General features: G+C 43.3%; 2 protein-coding genes across 6 annotated transcripts in view; one reads left to right on the top strand and one right to left on the bottom strand.

The window, feature by feature from the left end:
* The window catches only part of Rufy3 (RUN and FYVE domain containing 3), an 83,217-nt gene extending 76,233 nt beyond the window's left edge, over window positions 1-6,984 (top strand). For 3 of the 4 annotated variants that reach the window (XM_038321483.1, XM_038321491.1, XM_038321499.1), the window contains exons 15-18: window positions 1,005-1,069; window positions 2,476-2,503; window positions 4,696-4,764; window positions 6,589-6,984. In XM_038321483.1, the coding sequence (XP_038177411.1) occupies window positions 1,005-1,069; window positions 2,476-2,503; window positions 4,696-4,764; window positions 6,589-6,732 (306 nt within the window). In that variant the 3' untranslated portion in view covers window positions 6,733-6,984. Of the gene's footprint in view, window positions 1-1,004; window positions 1,070-2,475; window positions 2,504-4,695; window positions 4,765-6,588 lie in introns of those variants that run through there. The other variant, XR_005284584.1, reaches the window with a different exon arrangement.
* Window positions 6,985-10,574: 3,590 nt separating this feature from the next.
* Grsf1 (G-rich RNA sequence binding factor 1) lies at window positions 10,575-26,133 on the bottom strand. 2 transcript variants are annotated; one of them, XM_038345014.1, is made up of 10 exons: window positions 25,762-26,133; window positions 23,699-23,855; window positions 22,507-22,662; window positions 21,587-21,730; window positions 20,723-20,858; window positions 15,939-16,126; window positions 14,513-14,634; window positions 13,812-13,947; window positions 13,204-13,280; window positions 10,575-11,685 (listed from the first exon to the last, which is right to left on the bottom strand). In XM_038345014.1, exons 1-9 carry the CDS (start codon window positions 26,113-26,115, stop codon window positions 13,231-13,233), a joined length of 1,443 nt encoding a protein of 480 aa, XP_038200942.1. In that variant the 5' UTR covers window positions 26,116-26,133; the 3' UTR covers window positions 10,575-11,685; window positions 13,204-13,230. The 2 variants fall into 2 exon arrangements, with proteins under 2 accessions (XP_038200942.1, XP_038200951.1); XM_038345023.1 differs by lacking the exon at window positions 25,762-26,133 and adding an exon at window positions 25,511-25,632.
* Window positions 26,134-26,500: the final 367 nt, after the last annotated feature.

The raw sequence follows: 26,500 nt of genomic DNA, 5'->3' as shown, positions 1-26,500 counted from the left end.
TGAGTGCAGGTAAATCTGAAGGCCTAAGGAGGTCTGCCGATCTTGCTTTACTTTCCCAAGAAGACTGTAAGTTTTTGCCTTGAATTAATTGCTGTGAAGAAAGCTTCTTGGAAGGTAAAGGCTGCACTGACCTCTCTTGCCTGATGCTTTGGTGGTCTAAGAACTTAATCTGCTTTTGGAAGCAGATGGACTGCAGTTCAGAGCACATACACATATTTATAGATATAGATATATACCACTGCCTGCTCTGATAGATAGATAGATAGATAGATAGATAGATAGATAGATAGATAGATAGATAGATAGATAGATACCTCACAGAAGTTGATCTAGAAACTACCCAGGCAGCCTTGCCAGCCTGGGTTCATTGCCCTTCAGAGCAGAAAACTCACCTGTGTGCAGGTTGGAGTCATTGGCAGTGGAGCACCTACGTGAGTGTCCAGGGCTAGACTTGTGCTGGGTTTGCCCTGTTTTTCAAAGAAAAGTCAGGAAAGAGCCGGGCGGTGGTGGCGCACGCCTTTAATCCCAGCACTCGGGAGGCAGAGGCAGGCGGATCTCTGTGAGTTCGAGGCCAGCCTGGTCTACAAGAGCTAGTTCCAGGACAGGCTCTAAAAATGCTTCAGAGAAACCCTGTCTCGAAAAACCAAAAAAAAAAAAAAAGTTGTATAAAAGAAAAGTCAGGAAAGAAGATACATTTCACAAGTACCAGCTTACCTTGAACCCATTAAAGAGGCCATTTCTTTTAGATTGTATTTGAATTCCAGGAAACAAAATACTCCAAAAGTAACTACTTCTAAATTCTATCAGAATGTTTTAATAACTTTTGGAGTAGAGTATGAGGAAGCTGGTTTGAAAGTTAAGTCCTTTCTCTAAGTACAGAAGGAAGAAAGGGGAGAGACGGGGGTGGGGGGGGTTCTCTTTGTACCCAAGCTGAGACGGTACAGAAGAAGCCTCGGGTACCATCACCATTTAGGGTCCTGAATAATGCTGTTTTCTTTTGGCAGGATGGGAAGCGCAGATTTCAAGAGGAAAATGTTAAACAGAAAAAGCCGCTGGAAGAAAGCCACAGGTGTTTATAATGCATATTAAGCTATAATAAAGTCATTTTGTGTTGGTGGGAAGGGGGCTCCTGAGAGAAGGGTACGGACACGGCGCTGTGAGCAGAAAGACAGTTAAAGGGAAAGCTAGTAGATAATAAACCAGATAACTTGTTAACCAAGTCCCCTAACCAGCCTGTCCCTGACTGTTCCTTAACTTCTGTTATCATTTTAAAAGATTATTTCTCAACTGAGTATAGTTCCTCATACCAGTAGTCCCAGCCCTTGGGAGGGTAAATCAGGATGTGAATTCAGTGCCAACATGGTTTATACTGCTGTGCTACCCTGTTCAAAAAGAAAAAAAAAAATATATATATATATATATATATATATATATATATATATTTCCCTGATTATTACTGAATCAAAATCTCAGGAGAATGAAGCACCAGTAGTTATTAGATTTCTAAGTGAGCGTTAGTATTTTTTTCCACTCACCTGCCAAGCTTGAGATAAACATTCTCATTCTCTTATGTCAGTGCTTTGTTTGTTTGTTTGTTTGTTTGTTTGTTTGTTTTATTTGTTTGTGTGAGACAGGGTTTCCCTTTGTAGCGTGGCTGTTTGGGAACTCAGTCTGTAGACCAGGCTGGCCTCAACTCAATCCACCTGCCTCTGCCTCCTGAGTGCTGGGATTAGTGTGTGCCACCACTCCCAGCTCCTGTCTGCTATTTTTAATTGCTTTATCTCTGGGACACTGTGGCAAATTCTAGGACCTATTTCAGCCAGAATGGCAACCACAGAACACAGGACAGTTAACAGGACATTCGGAGGCTCATTCACCATAGGTGTTTGTCTCTCCTCTGCTTCTCAACTGAGGAGCACAGGAACCGTTGTAGCTGTGCTGCATTTTACCCAGTAGGAGTGGGCTCTTCCTACGCTGCTGGACGAGTGTTCAGCCTGTGTGATACGGGTTTTTATCCGCAGTCTCAGGACAGTCTGATTCACGTGATGAGTTTCCTAAAGCTTCCAATGTAAGAGTATTTGAGGAAGGAAGATGAATATATGGCATATGATAATGGGTAGATTATAAATGTCAGATATAATAAAACTTTAAAATATATGGTTAATGAGCCATTGGAATTTTACATGATATACCAAATGCTATTTTCTAGGTAGTAAAAAGGAAAGATAAAATAAACTCAATATATGTTTGTAAATCAGATCTGTGATGTCTATCAGGGGTCAGTCTCATAAAAGATTTAACCAAATTGTCCAGAATTCTGGATGTCAAAATTAATGACATTTTCCCCAGCAGTATAAAGGGAGGGCAGCATCGCTTGTTCAATGAGTATTGTCCTGTGCATTTCTTCAGGTTCCATAATGGAAATACAGTAAGTCATATTTGACATTTGTTACCTTCTTTATTTCCCCACTATAGGCTGCTGACTCACTCTGCAGACGAATGGGTAAGACTCCTGTTTTAAAATGTCTTGCACACGATTACAACATCTGTGTGCCATGGCTAGCCAGGAAACAAGATAACATGGGAGGAGGACAGGTGGACACAGTCCTCGGTGTAGCATTTTCTTAACAATCTTTTTTTTAAAATATTTATTTATTATGTATACAATATTCTGTCTGCATGTATGCCTGCAGGCCAGAAGAGGGCACCAGATCTCATTACAGATGGTTGTGAGCCACCATGTGCTTGCTGGGAATTGAAATCAGGATCTTTGGAAAAGCAGGCAGTGCTCTTAACCACTGAGCCACCTCTCCAGCCCCCTTAACAATCTTTTTTTTTTAATTTATTTATTTACAGTTTATTTTTCGAGACAAGGTTTCTCTGTGTATCCTTGGCTGTCCTGGAACTAGCTCTGTAGACCAGGGTGGCCTCAAACTCAACAGAGATCTGCCTGCCTCTGCCTCTGCCTCCCGAGTGCTGGGATTAAAGGCGTGAGCCACCACTGCCTGGCTAGCTCCTTGATACTCTAATGTGTTGGAAACAGAACTGCAAAGTGTAACGTTTGTCAGTGGGAATCATGTGACTGGGAGTCAGTGGTGTAGCTCGGAGCGTTGGACATTTGGCCAACAGCAATTCTTATTTCCTACATGATGTGACGTCTGAGGAACAGCACCTAAGAACTGCTTCTCTCAGTTTTCCTTACTTAAAATGGAGAGGAAAAGTTTTTTGTTTTTTTTTGTTTTTTTTGTTTGTTTGTTTGTTTTTGTTTTTTTTTTTTGGTTACTAGTAAAAGGTTTTTGTTGTTATTTTACTTTAGAATGTATTGATAATCTGCCTAAATGTATGGACGTGGTACCCACGGAGGCTAGAAGAGGGTGTGGATCCCCTAGAACTGAAGTTAGAGACAGTTGTGAGCTACCGTGTGAGTGCTGGGACTCGAACTGAGTTTCTCCAGAAGAGCAGCCAGTGCTCTTAACTGCTGAGCATTCTCTCCAGCCCCTTTTTGATCACTTTTGAACATTTTAAAAATTTCTTTCTTTTAATCGATTCTCTCATATGTTACATCCCAACAACACCTTCCCCTCCCATCTCCCCTCCTCTGTTTCCCTTCAGCAGAACAGGGCAGGCCTCCGCCTCCCAGGGATATCTCAACCAAACTTAGAATATCAAGTTGCAATAATACTGGGTACCTCCCTTACATTAAGGCTGGACAAGGCAGCCCAATAGGAGGAAAGGAGACCCAAAAGCAGGCAAAAGAGTCAGAGACAACCCCCACCCCCACCCTACTCCCACTGTTAGGAGTCCCACAAGACCAAACTACACAACTGTAACATATATGCAGAGGTCATAGGTCAGACCTGTATATGTTCTCTGATTATTGGTCCAGTCTCTGAGCCCCTATGAGCCCTGATTTTGTGAGCTTTCGTGTTGTGTTCTTGACCCCTCTCACTCCTACAATCCTCTTCCCCCCTTTCAGCTGGATTCCCCAAGCTCTGCCTGATGTTTGGCTGTGGGTCTCTGCACCTGCCCCAGTAGTTGCTGGATGAAGCCTCTCTGATGACTATAATGCTAGGCTCCTGTCTACAAGCATAGCAGCGTCTCATTAGGAGTTGTTTCATTGGCTTTGTTTGGTTCTATCCTAGGTCCCTGGGCTGTCCGTCCTCTGGGTCCTGGGCATTCCAGGCAGTGTCAGGGGTGAGCTCCCGCTCGTGGCGTGGTCTCAGACAGACCAGTCATTGGTGATCACTCCCACAGTTTCTGTGGCACCTCTACTCCAGCATATCTTGCAGGCAGGACTAATTGTAGGATGAAGGTTTTGTGGCTGGATTGGAATCCCAACCCCTCCACTGGAAGTCTTGCCTGGTTACAGGAGATGGTGGTTTAGGCAATTATAAAACTGCTTGAAAATACAGTACGGCAACCCCATGAGACAGACATGTGCTGCTGCTGTGCCTGAGGCACCTACTCACCTTACCAGATTTAAAAGGAAGCCAGTGTTCTCATGCTCAGTACAGTAATGAGGCCGTGAATGCTTGAGTTTTCCTGTTAGAAACAGAATTACGAGCTAAGATGATAGAACACTTGAAAATATGTAATTTGTGTCTTTCCCCATCAGTGTCTGGCTTTAGGAGCCAAGAACGTTACGACAGTCTCATGTTCTTGTGCTCAGGAGTTAACTGGTTTACTGTGTCTTAGGGTCAGCCCGAGCTCTCTGAAAAGCCACAGGTGTGCCAGCTGTGCCAGCACGACGTCAACCTGAGGAAGGTGAGCGCTTCTCACAGACACACGCGCTGTGCCAGCTCCTTGCCAAGAGCAATCTGCACTTCGCTGTGCATAACACAGCATGCCTCTCGTGCCAGGGGGGAACCAGAAAGCCAAGGCGAGGAACTTACTCTTAAACAGAAATACAAACAAGAACATACTTAATTTGAAACAAATAAGGAAGTACTAATTTATAAAGTACACTATTTGGTGAGCACCCAGTTTTGTTGTTACTTTTTATTTATTATAACTGAGTGAGAGAGGGGTGGGGAGGGAGGGACGTTACTCGTGGTGCCCATGCAGAGGTCAGAGGACAACTTTGAAGGGTCTGTTCCCTTCTCCAACATGGGTTCTAAGTTCTCAGTCTTTCACAGTAAGCCTTTTACCTGCAGAGCCATCTCACTGGTCTGCTGTGTAGTCCACATGGCCTGCAGCTGGCTGTAGTAACCTCAAGAGCTGAAGTTGCGGTGTATGCCTGCAACTAAGTCTGTGTTTCATTTTCTGTTGATGGAATCCAGCCCCCCCTGGTGTACCCTAGGCAAGTGCTCTACACTGAGCCACACCCAGCTCCATACTACACAGCACATTATCCCAGCTCGATGGCTGGAGACTGCTAACGCAGGACATTCTGAACTCCCACACCCTAGTCTTTGGTTCATGTTTCTCTCAGGCTGTTGCGTGCTCAGAAGAACAGAGGCACACTCCCCACCAGGCCCCTTTCCATGTGCTTTTACCAGTTTGCCATCAGAGAGTAGTTAAAGTCTAGATCAGAAAGATCCAACAACATCCTCAGTTGGCTTGGGACTGGCTAAATCCCTCAGCATCAATATGGTACCCAGAGAAGCTCAAGAGGTGTTATGTTCAAAGGGATATAACATGTAGGTGCTTGAAGAATTATAAGAAATGTGCCCAAATTCTGGATTACATCATGCTGAATCTTAACAAAATTACAGTGTGGTATAGCCATAGATTAGCAGAACCATTGCTATATGGTTGGAAATTCTTAAGTATTACAAAACAGAAGAAACTGCTAACTTAATTCAATTTTTCACCTCCTATGTCCCACTAACAAACTTGCAATAAAAATGACAAGCTTATGCCAACAAGATTGAGGCCGAAGGGTTCCAAGTTCAAGCTTAAATCCTTGTCTTAAAAAAAAAAAACAGCCAGGTATGATAGTGTACACCTTTCATCCCAGCACTCCTAGAGGCAGGCCGGTTTCTGCTAATTCAAGGCCAGCTAAGGCTACACAGGGAGACCCTGCCTCAAAAACAAAAGGAACCCCCACCTTATTCCATGCACTCTTCAGATGGTGTCTCTGGAGCCTTCTATGAAGTGCTGTCTGTGTGACCCTGTTGCGGCTGCCCTGGTGGCACTGCTGTGGCAACACATTGTTTGGCTACCAAAGGTTCAGAATGTGTATGGAGACTAGCATCCCTACAGACAAGATGCAGGTAGCAGGATAGGGGCATCAGAGAGTAGCATTAAGCTTACCAGTGCTCTGGTAACTTTGAGGTGATGTTGAGCACACTTTAGCTTCTCCAAACCATTTCAGGGTGCTTAGATACTGGCTAGAACTTAGAATTAGCCTACCCAACAGTGACTGGGGAGATCAAAAGTGTGAAGTGTGCTCCAGAGACTGAATATACTCTTGTCTCTCTTGATTCTGTGGTATCCATGCTAAATAACGAGGTCTAATAGCTGACTTCATGTTCCTTAGGAACATGTCTGGTCAGGGTCGTTTGGCACACAGCGGCCACACTGTACTTTATTATGCACTGAGCAATGACGCATTTGACCCTGTCTATCCCACCCCCAATCTTGCAGAGCATATGTACGAACTGCAGAGGAACCTTCTGTAACGCCTGCATGGCAGAGGAACTGCCTCTTCCTTCAAGCATCAAGCCAGAACGAGTGTGTAATCCCTGTCACAAGCAGCTGATGAAGCAGTATTCCACCAGCCCATCCTAAGACCGAGACCAAGACCCAGGCCAGAGTGTTAACGCTGGGCCTCTCCCTCCACGTGTTAGATGCAGGATGTCCTGGAAGCAGTCCTTAGAACCAACCGTAGTTGGTAGCAAAGATAGAAGTAAACCAGGTCTATTGGGCAAGGCAGCAATTGGAGGTGCTCGAACCTTTGCTCATCTTCTCTAATGAGTGTATAAATAAAAGTTGCTGAGCCTTTCTCAACACCTAAACAAGCCCACGTTGGAGGGTCTAGAGGCACAGTCTTTGGGCTGTTTTTCTATCTATGAGGTGATAAGACTGGGCTGTAGCTGAGTGGAAAAGCACTGCCTAGCAAGTGAGACCCTAACCGCAGCATCACTGCCAAAAGAAGATGGAAGGAAACATTACATTTCCATTCTCAGGGGGTAACATGATGTTGCCAGGCAGTGGTGATGCACATCTTTAATCCCAGCACTCGGGAAGCAGAGGCAGGCAAATCTCAGTGTTCTAGGCCAGCCTGGTTATCAGTGAGTTTCAGGACAGCCAGGACTGTTACACAGAGAAACCCTGTCTTGAGAGAAATAAAAACAAAAAACAATTGTTGCCCAGGTGCTGCTGGACAGTTTCCTCTCACCTCCCACTATCTACCTCTTTAATCTACCAAACTGTGAACCCAATCTCAGGGAAAGAAATTAAGAGTAATATAAATTTTGAATGTAATACTGTAATGCATTATAATTTCAGGACCAGATTTTCTTTCTGGGGTGGGGGAGACACCCATGAGGATTTTGTGTGAACAAGAACATCTGGTTTTTTTCCACGTAATGGCCCCAGAAGAATCTGCTGTTAGGATCCCTCCCACAGCAAGTCATCTCTTACCCCAGCCCCTCCCTCTTGCGAGTAGATTAAAGTAAAGCTAAGCCAGGTACTCATGATTTGTCAATGGCTGAGGACAGGAACTCAAACATTTAACTGTTCACTTGATACGAAGTCCTTAACTACAGATAAGAACCCGTAGGCAGGGTTCTTGGAAAGATAATATTCAAACATCTCTTCATAATAAACCCTCTGTAGAAGAGTGGGCACGGGGCACACTGAAAAAAGACTGAAAGAAATGGTTTCATTGCTGATTATGTTGTATGTTTGGATTGTTTGACTCCAGTTATGACTCAGAAGACATGATTCTATGCATGCATGGAATTCCGGGCTAAATGATGAATACTGACAAATCTGTCTCCTAGAAAGGGGGAAAGCCCGGAAAGTCGTTATTTCAGAAGTTCGCCTGCAGGTGAAACTGAAGTTTAAGAATATTAGGAGGAAATAAAATTAGCAATTCTAATTTATTGTGTTGGTTGCCTCTTTTTAAATGTCTTTATGTGAATGAGTGTTCTGCCTCTATGTGTGTTTGTCCAGGAGGCCAGTTTCCCTAGAACCATAGAGACAGCTGGGAAATTCCTGTGAATGTTGAAAACTGAACCCCAGTCCTCTGAAAGAGCAGCCAGTGCTCTTAACCACTGAGCCATGTCTCTAGCCCCTGCCTTTTTTTTTGTTTTACAAAATACTTTTTTGGGGGGTAGGTGTCTTGAGACAGGGTTTCTCTGTGTAGCCCTATCTAGGAACTAGCTTTGTAAACCAGGCTGGCCTCGAACTCTGCCTCCTGAGTGCTAGAATTAAAGGCATGTGCTACCACTGCCTGGCATGTAATTTTTTCTTTTGGATTTTTTTGTTCATATTGTTTTTGGTGACAGAAGTCAGCAGTTTTCGGGACTATATATGAGGGGCAGGTCTAATTAGCTTTGAATTAAGGAGCCAGCTGCTTAGCATGGAATATAAGAAAGAATATACACAAAGATTTGAGGCTGTTATTTTGTGCGACCATCCCAAAAGCAAAAACAAGGAGCCAAGTCATGAATACTCAAATATAATTATCCCTAGGGAATCTTCCTTAAAAATTGTTTCCTAACACTGAGCAACAGCATCAACCAAGTAAAAGTGAAATTAGCTAGAACTCACACAGTAAAAACTACAGAATGTTCCACATGAAATTAACTGACACTATGTTCATAGACTAGAAAACATTACCATACAAACACTGCAGGAGCCTAGGCAAAGGGATCACAAATTTAGGGCCTGACCTACATGGGAAGATCCTTTGGTGGGGGAAGGGTATCCCCATACCATCCAAATTTTCTGCAAAAATGGGGGGGGGGGGATCTTTCCTAAGATTTTATTCATACAATTTCAAGGAACTTCCTAGTCAACTCCATAAAGTATGAATTCAGAGGCCATATAATTAATGTCAACACTTACAACTACAGTAACTACGTCAAAATGATGCTGGCATCAAGCACAGGCAGCCTAGAAATAAACCTGTTAAGTATAAATCTCTGACAAGGGTGCCAAGACCAAGAAAACTGGACACCCATGTGCACAGAAATGAAGTTGGACTTCTGTAGCATACAAAAGACAAAGTTGACCAGAACTTAAGTGTAAGAGCTAAACTTCTGAAAAAGCTTCATGACATTGAATTTAGTGATGACGTTCTAGATACAACATAAAAGCACAGGCAACAAAGGAAAACCCTGCAGAAATAAAAGTCTGTCTAGTTGAGCTTGTGCAGGACTATAGTCCCACCAACTCAGCAGGTAAAGGTACTACAGACTCAAAAGCTGAAAATTTCTGCAACTTATCCAGTTTACTGGCGTTTTCTGTCAGTTTGACACATCTGCTCCCAGCAGCACCAATTACTTCAAAGACTTTGGACTTCCAAAGAAACTCCATATGGAGTTTGCTTTATGTCAAAAGCTAGCTACGCAGGCAAAGAAAATGCCCTTGCCTCAATTGCTACCAGTCACAGTTCAAACTGGACCAGCAGGATACAAGAAAGGCAACTGCCAAACTTTGCTCAGACAGGTAAAATGGTTCTTCAGAATTCCCTGCTTCACAGGAACGTTGGTCAGGTATGCTAAGCCTGTAGACCAAAGATAGATGCCACAACGTTACAGAGGAACTTTGGGTGACTGTCCAGACAGCTTGAGATTAGGTCATTCTGTAACATTTCATCCCTTCTGGGTCCTTGATGGAGTTGAAGACTAGATAGTTATAGCTTTTTTCCATTATAATAAAAGATAAGTTAGGTACAAGACTTTGGACTTCCGTAGTAAGTTTTTTCTCTAACTTTGTCAAATACAAATAGACTAAATATTGTAACTGTAATCCTTACTTGACAACTTTTTGCTATTTATGATCTTACTATGTAAGAGTTAAAACCTTTTTAATTATGATAAAAAGGAGAAAATGCTGTGGAATAATCATCTTGTACACTGTAAAGATTTGTCACTTGTATTGGTTTAATAAAATGCTAATTGACCAGTAGCCAGGCAGAAAGTACAGGTGGGGCAACCAAACTAAGGATGTTGGAAGGAGAAGGGTGGGGTCAGGAGTCACCAGCCAGATACAGAAGGAGCAGGAGATGAATGTGCCATGCTAATAAAGGTACCATGTGACAGAGCATAAATATGGAATATGGGTTAACTTAAAATGTAAGAGCTATTTAGTAATAAGCCTGAACTATCAGCCAAACATTTACAAGCAATAATAAGTCTCTGAGTGGTTATTTGTAAACTGACAGGCAGGAGAAATGTCCGACTACAGTGGGAACAGTAGATTCAAGTGCAGCTGCGCACCAGTGATAAAACTTCAGGATTTGGATTTGGAAACCTCAAACTAGGGATTACCAGATTCCTCAAACAAGAACATCACACTCACACACACACACACAGAGAGAGGAGAGAGAGAATGAGAATTATCTGTTGGTGGCAGCTGTCACCCCAAAAACAAGGTAAAGAAAATATACAGGACTTTGATTGTTTTACACAGGTATACATAAAGTTAAGTTTATTAATGACTATTTTTGAAGCCAGCCATTTTGTCCAATATTTAAATAACAAGCTATTTAGTATTAAAGCAGAAGGTACTGCCACAATGTGACAGAAATACAGCTTTATTCATAAACCCTCACACAATTATATATTAAATGCTAGTTTTATTTAAGCAAGGCACCCCTACTTGTTCTAAAATATGGGGTGGCTACCCCACTGGAAAAGCAAATGAGGAGAGTCGGATTGTTTTATTTCCAACTAGACCTGGTTTAATTCAAGTGAAGCTATGAATGTCCTTACAGTCTGGACTGCTTTGATGTCACTTTATGATTTCAAACCTAACAAACAGCCTTATGATTTGTCCAAAACCAAACCAAAACAAAAAAGATAAAGAAGGAAAGAAAGAAAAAAGGTAAAGGAAAGGGAGACTCAGGGAAATTTTAAATTAGCCTAAACTTCTCGATACAGACAGGTGCCAAAGTTAAAAGCCTTTATAGGTCAAGGCCTAGGGAGGCAGAGTGAGTCTAGTGTTTCTACAGACAAATTGCCAAGTGACCACTTATGCTCAATAACCTGTGGTTTGTATTTTTTTTTAAAATTTCTACTCCTAGGCAATCAAATACAGACAAATTTAAACACTACTTGACCAAATCACACTGCCTTATTAAAGTTCTGAAACCTTCCCTTGCTTTGGTGAGTGTCTAGTATAAATACACCACTATTTTATTTCATGAGAAATTTTACATCAGAGCTCTCAGTCATAGGCAAAAACAAGCAGGAATAAGGTTCTAAAGAGCAGCACTGAATGGAAACATCATCTTACAGCTGCAGTATATCCTCTATGACAGAAACTAAGTTACAGAAACCAGACTTTCCCAATCAGACCCAGGACTGTTTAAATGGAATTTTAAATTTGTAGCTTATTTCATAATCCTAAACTGAATCTTTCTCAATCTAAACACTCCACTGTGAATTTTCCTTCGGAGCACTGTCATCAGACGCCCAGATCCTTTCTCTAGCGGTCACAGTCTATCAACTGGATCTTTGTATCCCATGTTCAAGAGAGATGTGCAAAGGATATGCTTCCTGCTTCATCCTGAAGATAAAAATAAATAAAAAATAATTATGTATTCATAATAAAAGATGTTTACATGTTTTCCTACATTACTTAAAGTGACAAATTCAGGTTCACCCCACTAAAATAGTGCAAATTATCCAACAAATCAATTAATATAGATAAGGAAAATTAGACATTAGTATATATACAGAGCCTAGAATCCAGAAGTGAACATAAAATATATTTTGTGGAGAACCGAGCTAATACATGTGTTTAACAGTTACAATGTTGATGCTTTATGTCCAAAAATATATTACCTGTGTTTTCAAAAGACGGTTAAGTTCCTTAAAGAATCCATCACCACATTCAGAAAACAACTAAAGTGCAATATATTGAATACATGTAAACATTTAAGGAAAAAGGGCACTTCATACTCATTACTCAAACCCTTTCTAAAAAGCCAAAACAAAACAGAAAGATCAAACAGAGCCAAATTCACTGATAGGAATGTCAAGTAGAGCACTCACCCTTCATCAGAGAAAAACTATTACAGGGACCCAAAACAGGCAACATGCAAAGAATGACTTTGCCAGCCCCACCAACACATGTACTACACAAGCCCACCCCTAGGGCTCAGGGAAAATCTCATGGGGCAGGGTGGAAAGGATGAGAGCTAGACACTCAGCACGCCTGCAGGAGCAGCATCTTCTAGACTTGAGAGAAGGCTGCACAGTGAAATCTCAAGAGTATGGCTGCCTGTAAGACCTACATAATGACACCATCAGTTGACATGTCAACATGGATGGAGGAAATTTCACAAGGCTGCACCTTAGATCAAGAACTATAGGCAATCAGCTGAGCGGTGATGGTGCATGCCTTTAATCCCATCATTCAGGAGGTAGACACAGGCAGATCTCTGAGGTCGAGGCCAGCCTGGTCTACAGAGGGTAATATACAGAAACCTTGTCTGATATCCCCCCCCAAAAAGCTATAGGCAATTCCGTAGGCAAAACCTGAAATAGGGTATCCAATCCTAAGTGCTCAGCTCAAAATAAACACACAGACAACACTAAATGGACCCAGTAGGGGAAGTGTATGTGTGCATATAAAATAATCAATGCAGTGGTCATTAATTTGAGAGGATGGAGGGAGGCATGGGAGGAACTGGACGGGAGAAGGGTAGAAAAGATGTAAATACAGCATTCAAGTATGAAATTCTAAAAAGAAATTTGTGTGTGCTGTGTGTGTGTGAGACAAATGAGGAAATGTACTTAAGTTTTAAAGGGATAAGAAGATAATATAAAATACATTTTCTGTGTTATGATTACAGCTATTAAAACTGTAGAATTAGTTTAAGCATACAGCATTATGTGAGGAATTATGCAAAAAGAATCTATACAAAGATGATGCTTAAAGCCACCACACAAATTTAAAAAATTTTTATACTGATGCTTCACAATTAATTAGATCCTTAGTAAAAATTGTTTCTGCCATATTATCAATTAGTGAGTCTATTATTAATTAGTGTAAGTTTTTTCACAGTTGTAGCTTAATTACCTTATCATCTGGGGTTCTGTTCAACTCTTATTTTCCTTTAGGACATGAATTTAGGAACAGCTCGATATACCTATGTTCTGAATATATGAAAAAAAAGTTAGTTTTGCAAGACTAAAAGACTTAACACCCTTTTTATCCTACTTCAGAGAGCAACACAAATCCTTTACCCTTTCCCTAATTAGACACAAACAAAGCTAAGTGTGGTGACATACACCTCTATCCCCAACTACTTGGAAGCTGGAGTGGAAGATCACTGGAGTCCCTTGAGTTTGAGATCATAGGTTCAGTAGGTTAGTCTGGATAACAGTGAGCTTCCCATCTCAAAATGATAATAATAACTGGGTATGCTAGCCTGTATCTTTAACCCTGGGACATAGGAACCTGAGGAAAGACAACCGTGAGTCTGACACTGGTCTAGTCTACAAAGAAAGACGCTGTCTCAAACTAAATATACACAAGCACAAAATTAAAAAAACAAAAACAGACATCAAGGAAAACTAAATCTAAACAGAAATAAGTAAAATAATCAGTTTGGTAGTACTAAAGGAATACAATTTGAAAAGGAAAACTTCTAGGCACTTGACAGGAAAACAATGGGTCATACTCACGAACATGGGACCGGTCCTTGAGCATAGCTGCTACAGCGTCCTCATGGGTCTTAAAGTGCACGTCAGCTTCTCCAGTGGCCTTCCCACTAGAGCTGTACTCCATGGTGATCCTCACAGGCTTCAATGGAGCAAAGAACTGAGCAAGGCCAACAACAACAACAAAAATTATGAATTCTACTCTTCCAGCAAGATGGCTCAGCAAGTAAAGGCCCTTAGCTACCAAGCCCTATACCTGAGGTTCAATTCCAGGACCCACATGGCGGAAAGAGAAGTCTGACTCTGAGGAAAATGCAATAGGTGCAGCCAAGTCTAAGCACCTAAACTAAAAGTAAATGAACTGAATCAACTTCCTCAAAAAAACCACCTCTCCTATTCCGATGATTAACCCTACACCTTATTTGTCTCTATAAAATCCTGATTTTTCCTCCTTAAATTATAATTGCTTTTTTGAAGTGATAGGGTCAAGGATGGCCAAGCTGGCCCCAAACTCCTGGGACCACGTCCTATGTCAGTCCCACACTTCAGCTACAGAGGATGGGACAGCCTCTGCTGGGGTGGGATGGAGGCTAACAAAGGCCTTGCCAGAAACACTGCTTTCCCCCAGCCTGCTCCAAATTAACACAAGTCCAACCTTGGATGCGCAACCCTGAGACTTGCTGGCACACACATTTATAATGTCTCCGAGGCTTACTGGCACACACATTTATAATGTCTTGGGCATTCGCTTGGAAAGGCAAGCCCCGCATGTGGACAAAATGGAGTGAAGGTGCAGATCCAAAGTCGACGGCCTCTGGAGGTTTCTCTGACGTCTCCTTAGGCAGTTCTGAGGAAGAAAAAAATACAAGGACACAAAGCTTCCAGAGCTGTTAGCAGATAGTTAGATATGACCTTTAAGTCAAAATCCTCAATTCATCTTGACCCAGAGTGCATGGACTTTAAAGCCAAAAACCTGAAATTTCTGCTACTTTAGATCACTTAGGAACTCAAACCACTCCCAAATGAAGAATTTATCACATGTGATAAGATAAAGGGGCATTAATTAAACTGTAAAGTGGGCACTAAGAACAGAAAGACAGCAAATACAGTGACAGGACGATCCCAGAGCACTGGATCTGTATGCACTTCCAAATTTCAAAAGACCCCAACCCAGAGGCCAAAAGAGTCCTTAGTCAACATCCCACTCTATCCACATCATTCCCCCCATGCCGGGCGGTGGAGACGCACACCTTTAGTCCCAGCACTCGGGAGGCAGAGGCAGGCGGATCTCTGTGAGTTCAAGGCCAGCCTGGTCTACAAGAGCTAGCTCCAGGACAGGCTCCAAAGTTACAGAGAGACCCTGTCTTGAAAAATCCAATCAATCAATCAATCAATAAAAGAAACAAATCATTTCCCACTTTAGCTTAAATGCTGGCATTTTGCCTTGGTCTGTTACTCCATTTGCACTGCACCCAGCTTTGAGCACCTACGAAATGACAGTGTAGACAAACAGGTGGCACCTGCGCGAAAGCCTGATGGTCCAGAGCCACAGCACCACAGCGGCACACAGCCATGCAATACACAAACAGCCACACACAAAAAATAAATATAATAATAAAAACTAATAAAGGACTGAAGCTTCTCTAGCAGAGGACCTGAGTTCAGTGCCCAGACCGTATCAGGCAACTCTCAACTGCTTTTAACTCCAGCTCTAGAAATGCCCTTTGGCTTCCCTGGTACTATCACATGGACATGGACACACATACGCTAATTAAAAATAATAATGTTTAAAACTAACAGTAGCTGCCAGCCAAGTTCAGGCAGTAATGGCGCCCACCACCAACCCTGACAACCTAAGTTCTATTCCTGGGCCCCCTAGCGGAGAGACCCAACTCTGGAAGTTGTCCTCTGACCCCCACACATGTGCATGCCCACCTGGATTCATATAGGTATACATGCAAAATACATGCAAATTTTTATTTAAAAACATAATTTGTGCATCTAGACTAAGTACATTCTACACTCATATTCAATCTTTAACTCAACACCCCTATTCTGAATCTCATAATTTCATATAAGCTGACCATAAAAACAGCTCAAGAAAATCTAAACATACATACAAGACAATCCTCAGAAAAGGCAGGACCTTACCTATCTCTTTATCACTTTCAAAAGCTGTCACAGGCTGAATATCTTCATTTACTTCATGTTCCTCAAATACTACCTCTGGCTCAGTTATATATTTAGCAGAAGGAGACGACGATACCACTTTCTTTCCCTTATGAGCTCCAACATGTGTTCGAACTTCATTTCTTCTGCTTGGGAATATTTCTATGTATCTATATACAACAAAGCAAAATGAAAAGGCACAAATTAACTTTAAAAAATAATAATTAGAAAAAAAAATAATAATAATAATAATTAGGTATGTGTGGCTGGAGAGAAGGCTCAGCAGCTAAGAGCACTTGCTGCTCTTCCAGAAGATCCTTGTTCAGTTCCCAGCACCCACATGGAGCAGCTCACAACCATCTGCAACCCCAGCACAAGGGACTCTGACATCCTCTTCTGGCATCTTGGGGCACTTGCATACACAATATACCAATTTTTAAAAAAATTAAAATAACCAAGTTATATATATTCCAACAGCTTATAAAACATGGATATCCAAAGACAACAGCAGGAATAAAAAGCCCACCTACATATTAATTCATGACAAGTGCTTTTGACAGAGTAGGTCAACATGATAATTTTGGTAATATTGTTGCCAAAATATCAGGCTCATTACTGTATGTTTATGCATATGGTACTTTTTAATTAGGTAGTTTTAAATGTATGTTTTTTGAAAGAGATTACTATTATTATTACTTGGCTTCTCAAAAATAGGTTTTCTATGTATAACAGCCCTGGTTGTCCTAGAACTCAACTCTGTAGAACAGGCTGGCCTCGAACTCAAGAGGTTCACTTACCTCTGCCTCCCAAGTGCTGGGATTAAAGGCATATGCCACCACTGTCCAGCACTTGGGAGGTAGAGGCAGGTGGATCTCTGTGAGTTCAAGGCCAGCCTGGTCTACAGAGAAAGTTCTAGGACACAGAGAAACCCTGTCTCAAAAAACCGAGAGAGAGAGAGAGAACTGGGAGATACTGTTCAGCGTTTAAGAGATAAGACACAGGGGGAGATGTTTTCTGCACTGACTGGAAAGTTCTCAGGCCACTAGAAAACTATTACATAAATCTGACCATACATAACCTCAGTCATCTTAAAGCTTCCTTCTCCAGCCGGGCGGTGGTGGCGCACGCCTTTAATCCCAGCACTCGGGAGGCAGAGGCAGGCGGATCTCTGTGAGTTCGAGACCAGCCTGGTCTACAAGAGCTAGTTCCAGGACAGGCTCTAAAGCTGCAGAGAAACCCTGTCTCGAAAAAACAAACAAACAAAAAAAAACAAAACAAAGCTTCCTTCTCCAAAATGTATTTTTAATTTTATTATTATTGTGCAAATTACTGCAGAATATTTGATCATACTGAACCCCAAAATTACATTATTTATTAGAAAAACCAGTTTCTAGTTGTGATATGGCCTAGGACACACCTTTAATCCAAGAGCTTTCTGCTTGAATATTGTAAACAGGATTAAATAAAGTCAAATATAGATCAAGAGGCAGAGAAAGTAACTAGTCAACAGGAAGTGAACACAAGATTATTAAGAAAAAAAACAGAGTAAGGGGGAGTCAGGAGGACAGATGGAGGCACACATAGGAAGTAGAAGGGAGGGACATTCAGTTTGGGCCAGCTGGGTGCTTGCTTCCTCTGTTTTCACCCCAGCATGCAGTTCCCAAATCTTTATTGGTAAAAATCGAAAGATTTTTTTTGTTAAAAACAGTACATGTGCAAGTATTGAGTGTTTGTGTGGAAGACAAAGAACAGCGTTGTGGAGTCTGTTTCTCCTTCAGCCCTGACGTGGGTCTGGGGTTCAGCTCAGGTCATTGGGCTAGGGAGTAGGCACTTTAACCTGCTAAGCCACCCTCCCAGCCCACGATCTATTATTTGTTTATTCACACACTAACCACTCTTGGCTATTCAGAATAAAGGTTTTGAGGGGCTGGACTCCAAAACCCCACCACGCTGGACTTTTAAGCATCTAAAACTTGAAACAAAATAAGCACATTCTTTTGTAAAGTCAGCATACCCTAAAAATTTCTTATAATAATGAAAACAGACAATTTTTTTTTGTTGGAGCCAGGTGGTAGTGGCACACACCCAGCACTTGGGAGGCAGAGGCAGGTGGATCTCTACAAAAGCTACTTCCAGGACAGGCTCCAAAGCTACAGAGAAACCCTGTCTCAATAAATAAATTTTTTTGTTCTTTTTCTTTCCACAGCTAACAATCTCAAGGGCTTACAGGTCGATTTTGCATAGTTAATTCTATATAAAACACTAAAAGCTATAAAGAAATTCTCCAGAACTTCACTAAGCACCTAACGAGAAATTCAAGAATTATCCTAATACCATCAGGCGCAGTGGCACACACCTTTAATCCCAGCATTAGGGGTGGAAACAGGAAGCTCAAAGTTTTAGGCCAGCATACGATACAAATCAAGCTGGGGAGCCAGCGAGATAGCTCAGTGGGCAATGGCGCTGCTACCAAGCCTAACGATGTAATTTTGATCTCCAGAACACATGCGATGGAATGATGTCCAAGTTGTCCTCTGACTCCAAAGACAAGCTTTGGCACAAGTGTGCACTCATATGTACACATGCGCATAAATAGAAAAGTTTTAAGTGAATGCAAATTTAAGATCAGCCTGGGTTCCAGGATAGATAAATGAGCACTGTTCACTGATAAAGCACCTCACTTAGCATACACAAAGCCCTAGGTTCCGTCCTTAAGCCCCAGGAAGGACAACTAAGAAGACCAAATGAACACCATTTCTTTGAATAACAGCAGCGGTGACACACACATTAATATTCAGGAGGGAGAGGCTGGAGTATGGCAAGTCTGAGCCAGTCTGGTCCATTTTGTAAATTTCAGGCTAGTCTAGGCTACAAGAAAGACCGTGTGCCAGTAGATAAGAGCACTTGCTCTTTTCGAGGAGCCAGGTTCAATTCCTATCATCCATATGGTGGCGCACACCATCACTAACACCAGTTCCACCAGATCCAACAAGAGGCATGCATGTGGTACACATATATGCATGAACGCAAACCAGTCACATATAAACAAAAATAAATCAATCTCTTTAAAAAAAAAAGTCCTTGTACCCTCCAGAAGAACTCAAGAACTCTGATCAGTTCAAGAGGATCCTGAAATACACAAGCTTTGAAAAGCTTCTTCTCCTTTTAATTTTAAAAGGAGCTAAGTAAAAGGCAACAAAACAGCCCGGAGTTGGCTCAGCAGTTAAGAGCACTTATTCTTACAGATAACTCTGGCTCAATTACCAGCACCGAAATGGTCGAAATGGTGGCTCACAATCATCCTAACTCCAGTTCCAGGGGATCTAACACCCTCTTCTGACATTCCTGGGTATTAGGCATGCATGTAGTGCCCAGATAATCCATGTGAACAAAATATAAGTAAATCTAAAAAAATTTCTAAAGAACATTGCAAAACAGTGATTTTAAAAGTACGCAATTTTATTAATCTCCAAAAATGAAGATTAGCATATATCTCTCCTACCTCATTTTTATTATATTCTAATATGATCAGAACATGAAACACTAAACAAGACAACTGACTTCAAGAAGCCGATCACTGTATTTTTAAAAGAGGAGGGATGGATGGGCTAAGGAGAAGGCTCAGATGCTTGCTACATGTGCATGAGGCTGAGTTCAGATCCCCAGTATCAACGTAAAAGCTGAGTGTGGTAACCTATCTTTGACCTCAGAGCTGGAGGGGAGGAGGGCAGAGCCAGATGATCCCAGGGACTTGCTGGCCAACAGTCTGGCTAATCAAGCCCCAGGTTCAGTGGAGCTGAATAAGTAAGGTGGAAAGAAATTGAAGAAGATACAATATTAACTTCTGGCCTCCAGCATCATCATGTGCATGCACACCCACCACATGCACACACAGTAATACACCACAAACACATAAAATGGAGAGGGACTGCTGGCAGTGGTGGCTCACGCCTTTAATCCTTTAATGCCAGCACTCAGAAGGCAGAGGCAGTCCACTCTATGAGTTTGAGGCTAGCCTGATCTTCAGAGTGAGTTCTAGGATAATCAGGGCTACACAGAGAAACTGTCTTGAAAAAAAAAATAAACAAGAAAACAAAGGATAAAACAAAATAAAGCAGAGGGACTGGAAAAAAATGTGGATGTGCTCTAGTTTCCTAAAATTGGTGGTATTTGTGCTACAACACATGGACGATCTGAAGGGCTTAGATCCTGGCTCACAAGTCAACTATAAAAATATTCTTGTTACAAATGGGAAAATGTGATTGACTGTGGGCAGCTATGAGCAATATTTTAATAGGTGCTAATGTTGTTAAATGTTACAATATTGTGATTATGAAAGAAAACCTCATTAAAAGCACCTATTAAAAACAACAAAGAAAGTTTTTGCTTGGCAGTGGTGGCACAAGTCTTTATCCCAGCAGCTGGGAGACAGAAGCAGGTGGATCTCTGAATTTGAGGCCAGCCTGTTCTACAAAGCTAGTTCTAGAACAGCCAACACTATACAAAGAAATCCTGGATTGAAATACAAAAACAAACGGAGCATAGAACACAGCTGCACTCGGATTTTAGGACTACCTGTCACTTAGATTCAAAGAAATTTCAAAATTTCAATTAAATTGAATTGAATTAAATTCAAATTCATTTCAAAGAAATGAATCTGATGAACATTTAGTGGTTCACTGTGGCATACCCTAGTTTTCTATGTCTGGATAACTTGACATCAACACACTCATCAAAATGACCTGGCTAACAGCTGCTCCACTCACCTGTTCCCAATCTCCTCCCTGTGCTTTAGAAGCGCTTGGCTGGCCATTTCTGGTTCTTCAAACTGTACATAGGCTTCCCCTGTTTTTCTTCTTCCTCTATAGTCCATCACAAAAGTAATGTCTACTATGTTTAGTCCTAGAATACAAAAAAATTTACAAATCAGTGCTGCCAACAGCACTTTCTTCATTAGAGTTAACAATTTTATTCATGCACTAATAAAATTTAGGTACTATTTGCCAACTTCAAAGCTGCACACCCACAAGGACAAACAGTTATTATGTAACCCAAACCTAAGAACTTATCAGGCAAAGGCAGGAAGATACAAAAGCAAGGTCAGACTTGAAGCCTGAAGAATGTTACAAATAAACACTCCTCTCCCTCCCTCTCTCCTCCCCCCTCTCAAAGTTTTTCCTCAGCCCTCCACCACCGCCCCCTTGGGTTTTACCTTAGGACACAAGCAAAGTTACTGACATGCACATTTTGCAGTTAGAAGTTAGATGATGCTTTTCTTCCTCCTCCTCCTACGGTGTTGGGATTATAGGTGTGCACTGCCATACCCAGTTTAGGTGGCACTGGGATCTGACTCAGGGCTTTGCGAATGCTAGGCAAGCAGTCTACTAACTGAGCTACATCTTCCAGCCCAGATGCTTTTAAGTCATATAAATTATTATTGTCTCAGACAAAAATGACCACTATTTTAAGAAAATAGTTTCTTCATAGTTAAACAAATGTCATGGAACAACTCTGTAAGTTGACATGACCCAAAGATCTGCCTGAAAGGCCAAAACATCTCAGAGGTACAAAAGGAAGAACAGCACTGGGAAAGAGAACATCAGTCCAAACACGCTATAACTGCCAAGCACCTGCAAAGAAGTCGACAATGTCTTTCTCATTGCAGCTATAAGGAAGTCCTCTCAAGCGAACCACACCATCATTTACCACAGGAGAAGACTTGACCTGCAGGTTCTTCATTAAGGCATCTACATCTTCATTGTTTATCTCATACACTACAGAAAAAAGCACAAAAATGGATTCGAAACTTATATAACAAAGGAAACTCAACTTTAAAAAAACATCAATTACACTGCTACTTAAATTCAAACATTAATAGTTTTAATCCTTATGAATTTCTGTCAAGAATGTATTAAGTAACATTTATTGGATATTTACTGTGTTCCAGTAATACCTTATCTAATGCTCACAGTTTTAAGCTAAACTTACGCAATACTTTACATCAACAACCGAGACTGGGGCAAGGAGACTGCTCAGTGTCCCAAGGACACGAGAAACCATAAAATGGAAGGAGAGAATCATCGTCTTAGAATTGTTCTGTGGTATTACTTTGTGGACCCTACCACACAAATAATCAGAAAAACTATCTTTAAAAATCAAAACAAAGCAGAGCTGAAGAGACAGCTCAGCAGCTAAGGGCATGTAATTTTTTTCAGAGAAGACCCAGTCTGGTTCCCAGCAACGATATCAGGTAGTAGTTCAAAACAGTCTGCTAACTCCAGCTGCAAGGGATCTGACACCTGTCACCCTCAGGGCACCAGCATTCACTTGAACATTCCACAGACACACACACACACACAGACAGACAGACACACGCTTCACTTTCACAAGCTGTAGAATTAACATTTTATTTGAAAAATGCTATTGAAACCTAATTCTTAGTAAGCTAATAAAATCTGTTTGATGTGTAGCATTTAAGTATGCACCATTAACAATGGATCACATGACAACTGCCTTGAAAAGTTTAAAGTCTGAACTAGAGCCTACACACCTTCCACATAGCGCTGCCCCATGTACATCCGGTGCTTTTCTAAGGCCTTCTGCACGTCCTGCTCGGACTCCATCTCAATTAAGGCATCACCCCTCCGTTTCCCATCTCTATTTAAGAGGAAATGGATTCCATTTTCACTGTTGCGGATTCTGCAGTCTAAAAATATGATTAAAGTCACTTAAAAATAGAAATCAAAGTTTTGTCTCAGCTTTACACATCACTACAATGCAACTTTCTAACAATGCAGGAACCAAAACTGCCCATCAAATCTTTTCATCTTTTTCATGGACAATATATTTTTATCATATTTCCCCTCCTCCAACCACTCTCCCAGATTCTTTACTTAAACCATTCAAATACTAATGAAGGTGGTGGTAGAGTCTAAAAATGTTCCAAGTAAAAAAGATATGTGGTGCATGCCTTTAATCCCAGCACTTGGGAGGCAGAGGCAGGCAGATCTCTTGAGTTTGAAGCCAGCCTGGTCTACACAGGGAGACCCTGGGAGGGGCAGTGGCATTAAAAAAAGCAAACCAAGCACAGAAAGCACAGAAGCTCATCACTCACTGTCCAACCATTAAATGACTTGTTTAATCCTAATTGGCTTCCTTTAAAAACATATCCATAAAGTACTTGCTACAAAAATAATCACTACAATAATCTAACCTTGCCCCCTTTCCTGACACCAAAAGACAACTTTATACTGCCCATTTCTTATCATGGAAACCCAAGACATAAGCAGTCAGGGGCTTACAGAACATCAGACCCACACACCATCGAGTTTACAGTGGCTGATACATTCAGTTTAAGAGGAAAATATAAAATCACAGTCAGAGGAGTAATAAAAACTAACCACACACTAGGAAATCTCCCAAACGTAATAACAGGAGGACTCAGTGCAACTTATCTAAGTGTATGACAAGAGCAGCTTCTACAGATTCCCATGGCCATAGTCAAACACATAGGAAAACAAGTGTCAACTGATCTCACACTCTGTCATGTTAACATGACTTATTTGTGCTAAATCCAGTCTTTAAGGATGTACTACATATAGCACCCACAGTGCTATGGTATGAAGAACTAACCCGTCCTCACCCTGAGAGAGAGCTGCCTTCAGAGCATCTAGACTTGGATTTTTGTAGGACTACCTTCCACTCACACAAAGCTACTTCCTTAAAACACATGTAAGACATACCTGAGAAAAAGTTAAGAACATCCTCCACAGTGCAGGACCAAGGCAGTCCCTGAGCTCGAATGAGATAGACATCATCCACCTCCTGAGCTAACTTGGATGGGCTCAGTTCGTACTCAGGTAGCGGTGGGAGGTCTTCCAGGTAGGTAGTTTTGGACTCCTTTCAAGAAAAAAGAATTGTAAAAACATTTCTTGGACAACTTCTTTAGAAAATGCTTACATCTACAAACAGATGCACACGAGATTATTTCAGGTAGAAAGCACACTTCTCCAACCTCTGGTTCTGTTTCGGTTTGAAAGTGTGTCTCTCCATGTGGCCCAGGCTGCCCCAACCTCACCATAATCCTCCTGCCTCAGCCTCCAGAGTGCTGGCTATATACAGTCTTACTACGTACCAGCGTGGCTTTGTTTGGGGTTTATATTTGATATCCTAAGACAACATACAAGTTTGTTCAGGTGGTAGTACATGCACTGAAGGCACTGCTGCCTTTCCATCGCTGGCAGTTAGAGTGCCTCCATTAAAATCGGTGCAACAGCTCCTTCAATTGACTATACTTAAGGGCCCCATACACACAAATCACACCAGGCCATCTTAAATAAAGCACTGACTGTCTAGAACAAGGTTAGATACAGAACAAGATGCCTTAAGTGTTATAATTAAAATACAAAGTACCGTAAATTTCAAAAAATACAGAAAAAAAGAACAAACACACAAGATGGCCTTACAAGAGTTATAAAAGATACCACTTTCCGATTTGAGAGGCATGGGGGGAAGTAGTAACATTTGAAAAAATGGCTATCTCATTTGTCTAAACCGGACAGTAGAAGAAAGAGTCAGACTCTGGCTAGCAAAGAGAACCCAGGGCCACACAATAGCCGTCGATGGCCTTGAGTGTTGGACTCCATGAAGGATACTGAACTCTGTAGGCAAAGGAAGTTAATAAAAAGACACTGAGATATGGATGAAAGATTAACGTGAGAACAAGAGGATGCTGGAAAGAACATCGAAGGCCACCAAGCAATAGCCTGAGACACTGCTACTTTCCCGAGTTTTCCCAGAATTCCATAAACATCAGGCTTTTGCAGAAAAGGGCAGCAGAAAGTATTGGGCCAGGATTCAAATCAATTAGCTCAGCTACTGGCACACATGAGCCATGCAGATTAACCTCCCAAATATCATAAATTCAAGCAGACGCAAAACTGAATTAAGATAAACATGGCCCGTGGCATCAGGGGGTAGGAAGACCAAAAGCGTGCGGGCACTTCCCCAATGCCACCTAAGACGCGAAAGCGAAACGCTTCACATACAGAGGACAAAATAGTTGCAATATGAATTTTTTAAACGTCTTTCTTAAGAGACGGGAAACGATAAAGAATGAGAGCGCAGGTTCACAGATGTGGCCCCTAAACCCTCACCCACGGTCGCCCCCGCCCAACACTCGTTGCTCCCCCAACTTCCCACGGTCTCCCCTGAGCTCCCCGCGTCCGCGGACACCCGCGGCCCGAAAGGCCCTTCTGTCAAGACAAGTGGACTTGCAGAGGTGACCTTCAGTCAGGTGGACGGCCGCCGGCTGCCCGCGGACGCGGGAGAGCGGCGCGCGGGGTCCGTTCCCAGGTTAGCCCACGCTCCCGTGCGCGCGGGACTGCGCGTCGGTGGCCGGCCGAGGAGGCCCGAGCCGCCCGGCCTACCGCTCCCACCGCACGGCCGGCCCCGACCCTCCGCGGGCTCCGGCCTCTCAGCTTTCCCTCCGGCGGGCAGAAGGCTAAGGGGGGGACGCGGGATGGGGGGCGTCGGGCGGCCCCCCCAAAACCTACCATGGGCCCGGCGGGAAACAAGGCCTCAACATTCACCCCAGCCACACTTACACTGCCCAACCGCCCAACCGTCGGAGGGAACAAAACAAGGAGAAAAGCCGGGGCCGGGAGAGCGTCCCTTGTTCCCGTGCCCAATAGGAGGACGGAGCGGGAGGGAGGCGGGGGTGCGGCGCGTGCCGCGGATCCCCGGGCGCGCACGCGAGGCGCACGCGGACGGCGCGGATGGGCACGGGCGCGCGGCCGCCACCTACCTGGCTGTAACCCCGCGCCGGGCCCGCGGCGGCCGCCAGCGACGGCGGGAGCAGCGGGGCGCGCAGGGCCGAGTAGGAGGCTGCGGCGGCCGCGGCGGCGGAGGGTCGGGCGGGCACGGGACCCGCCAGTCTCCCGGCGGCCGCGGGCCCGAGCTGCAGGCCGCGCGTCTGCGAGGCGGCGGCCGCGGCGGCCCCGAGCAGCAGCAGCAGGCGGCGGCGGCCTGAGACGCCCGACGGGAAGGTGCCGGCGGCCGAGTAGAAGGGCAGGCAGTCGGCGCCGGTGCGCCGGCAGCTGCTGCAGTTGCAGCCGCAGCCCCGGAGCAACGCCCCTAGCACCCAGCGCGTCCCGGCCATGGGATCCGGAGGCGGTGCGGGGCCCGGTGGTGGCCGCTGTGGCGCGAGCCGAGGGAAAGCGGAATCCAGGGCGGGGGAGGGGGGGCTCCGCGCACATGCGCCGCGCGCACCGGAGGCTGAGACCGAGGCTGGGAGGTGAGCGAGCGGCTCCGCCTGGGCTCCGCCCTGGGGGCGGAGCTGCCTGGCCGGTAGGGGTGCGGACGGGGTGACTTGAGAGCTTCGGTCCAGGTCACGGTAGAGCTGAGAGGTTTCTGGAAGGAATGTGATATCTAAAACGTGTTGGGACGATGCTGAGGGGCCGTTGGTACCCTCAACCTTGAGATAGGTACAGAAGGCCAACTCTGGTGGGAACTGAAGAACTGGTTTTAAATTGTGTGTGGATAAT

This window comes from Arvicola amphibius, chromosome 1 (assembly GCF_903992535.2).
Source record: "Arvicola amphibius chromosome 1, mArvAmp1.2, whole genome shotgun sequence".
NCBI lineage: Eukaryota > Metazoa > Chordata > Mammalia > Rodentia > Cricetidae > Arvicola > Arvicola amphibius.
The sequence above is the reverse complement of the archived record's forward strand: the minus strand, read 5'-3'. Positions and strand labels throughout refer to the sequence as shown.

Bases quoted from the DNA above. Each gene is read 5' to 3' on its own strand.
- Grsf1 (XM_038345014.1), bottom strand. From the start codon at position 26,115: ATGGCCGGGACGCGCTGGGTGCTAGGGGCGTTGCTCCGGGGCTGCGGC. The intron at 22,663-23,698 runs GTATGTCTTACA...TCATATTTTTAG, and splicing joins TGTTCTTAACTTTTTCTCAG to ACTGCAGAATCCGCAACAGT. The intron at 20,859-21,586 runs GTGCTTGGCAGT...TTTGTATTCTAG, and splicing joins CATTGTCGACTTCTTTGCAG to GACTAAACATAGTAGACATT.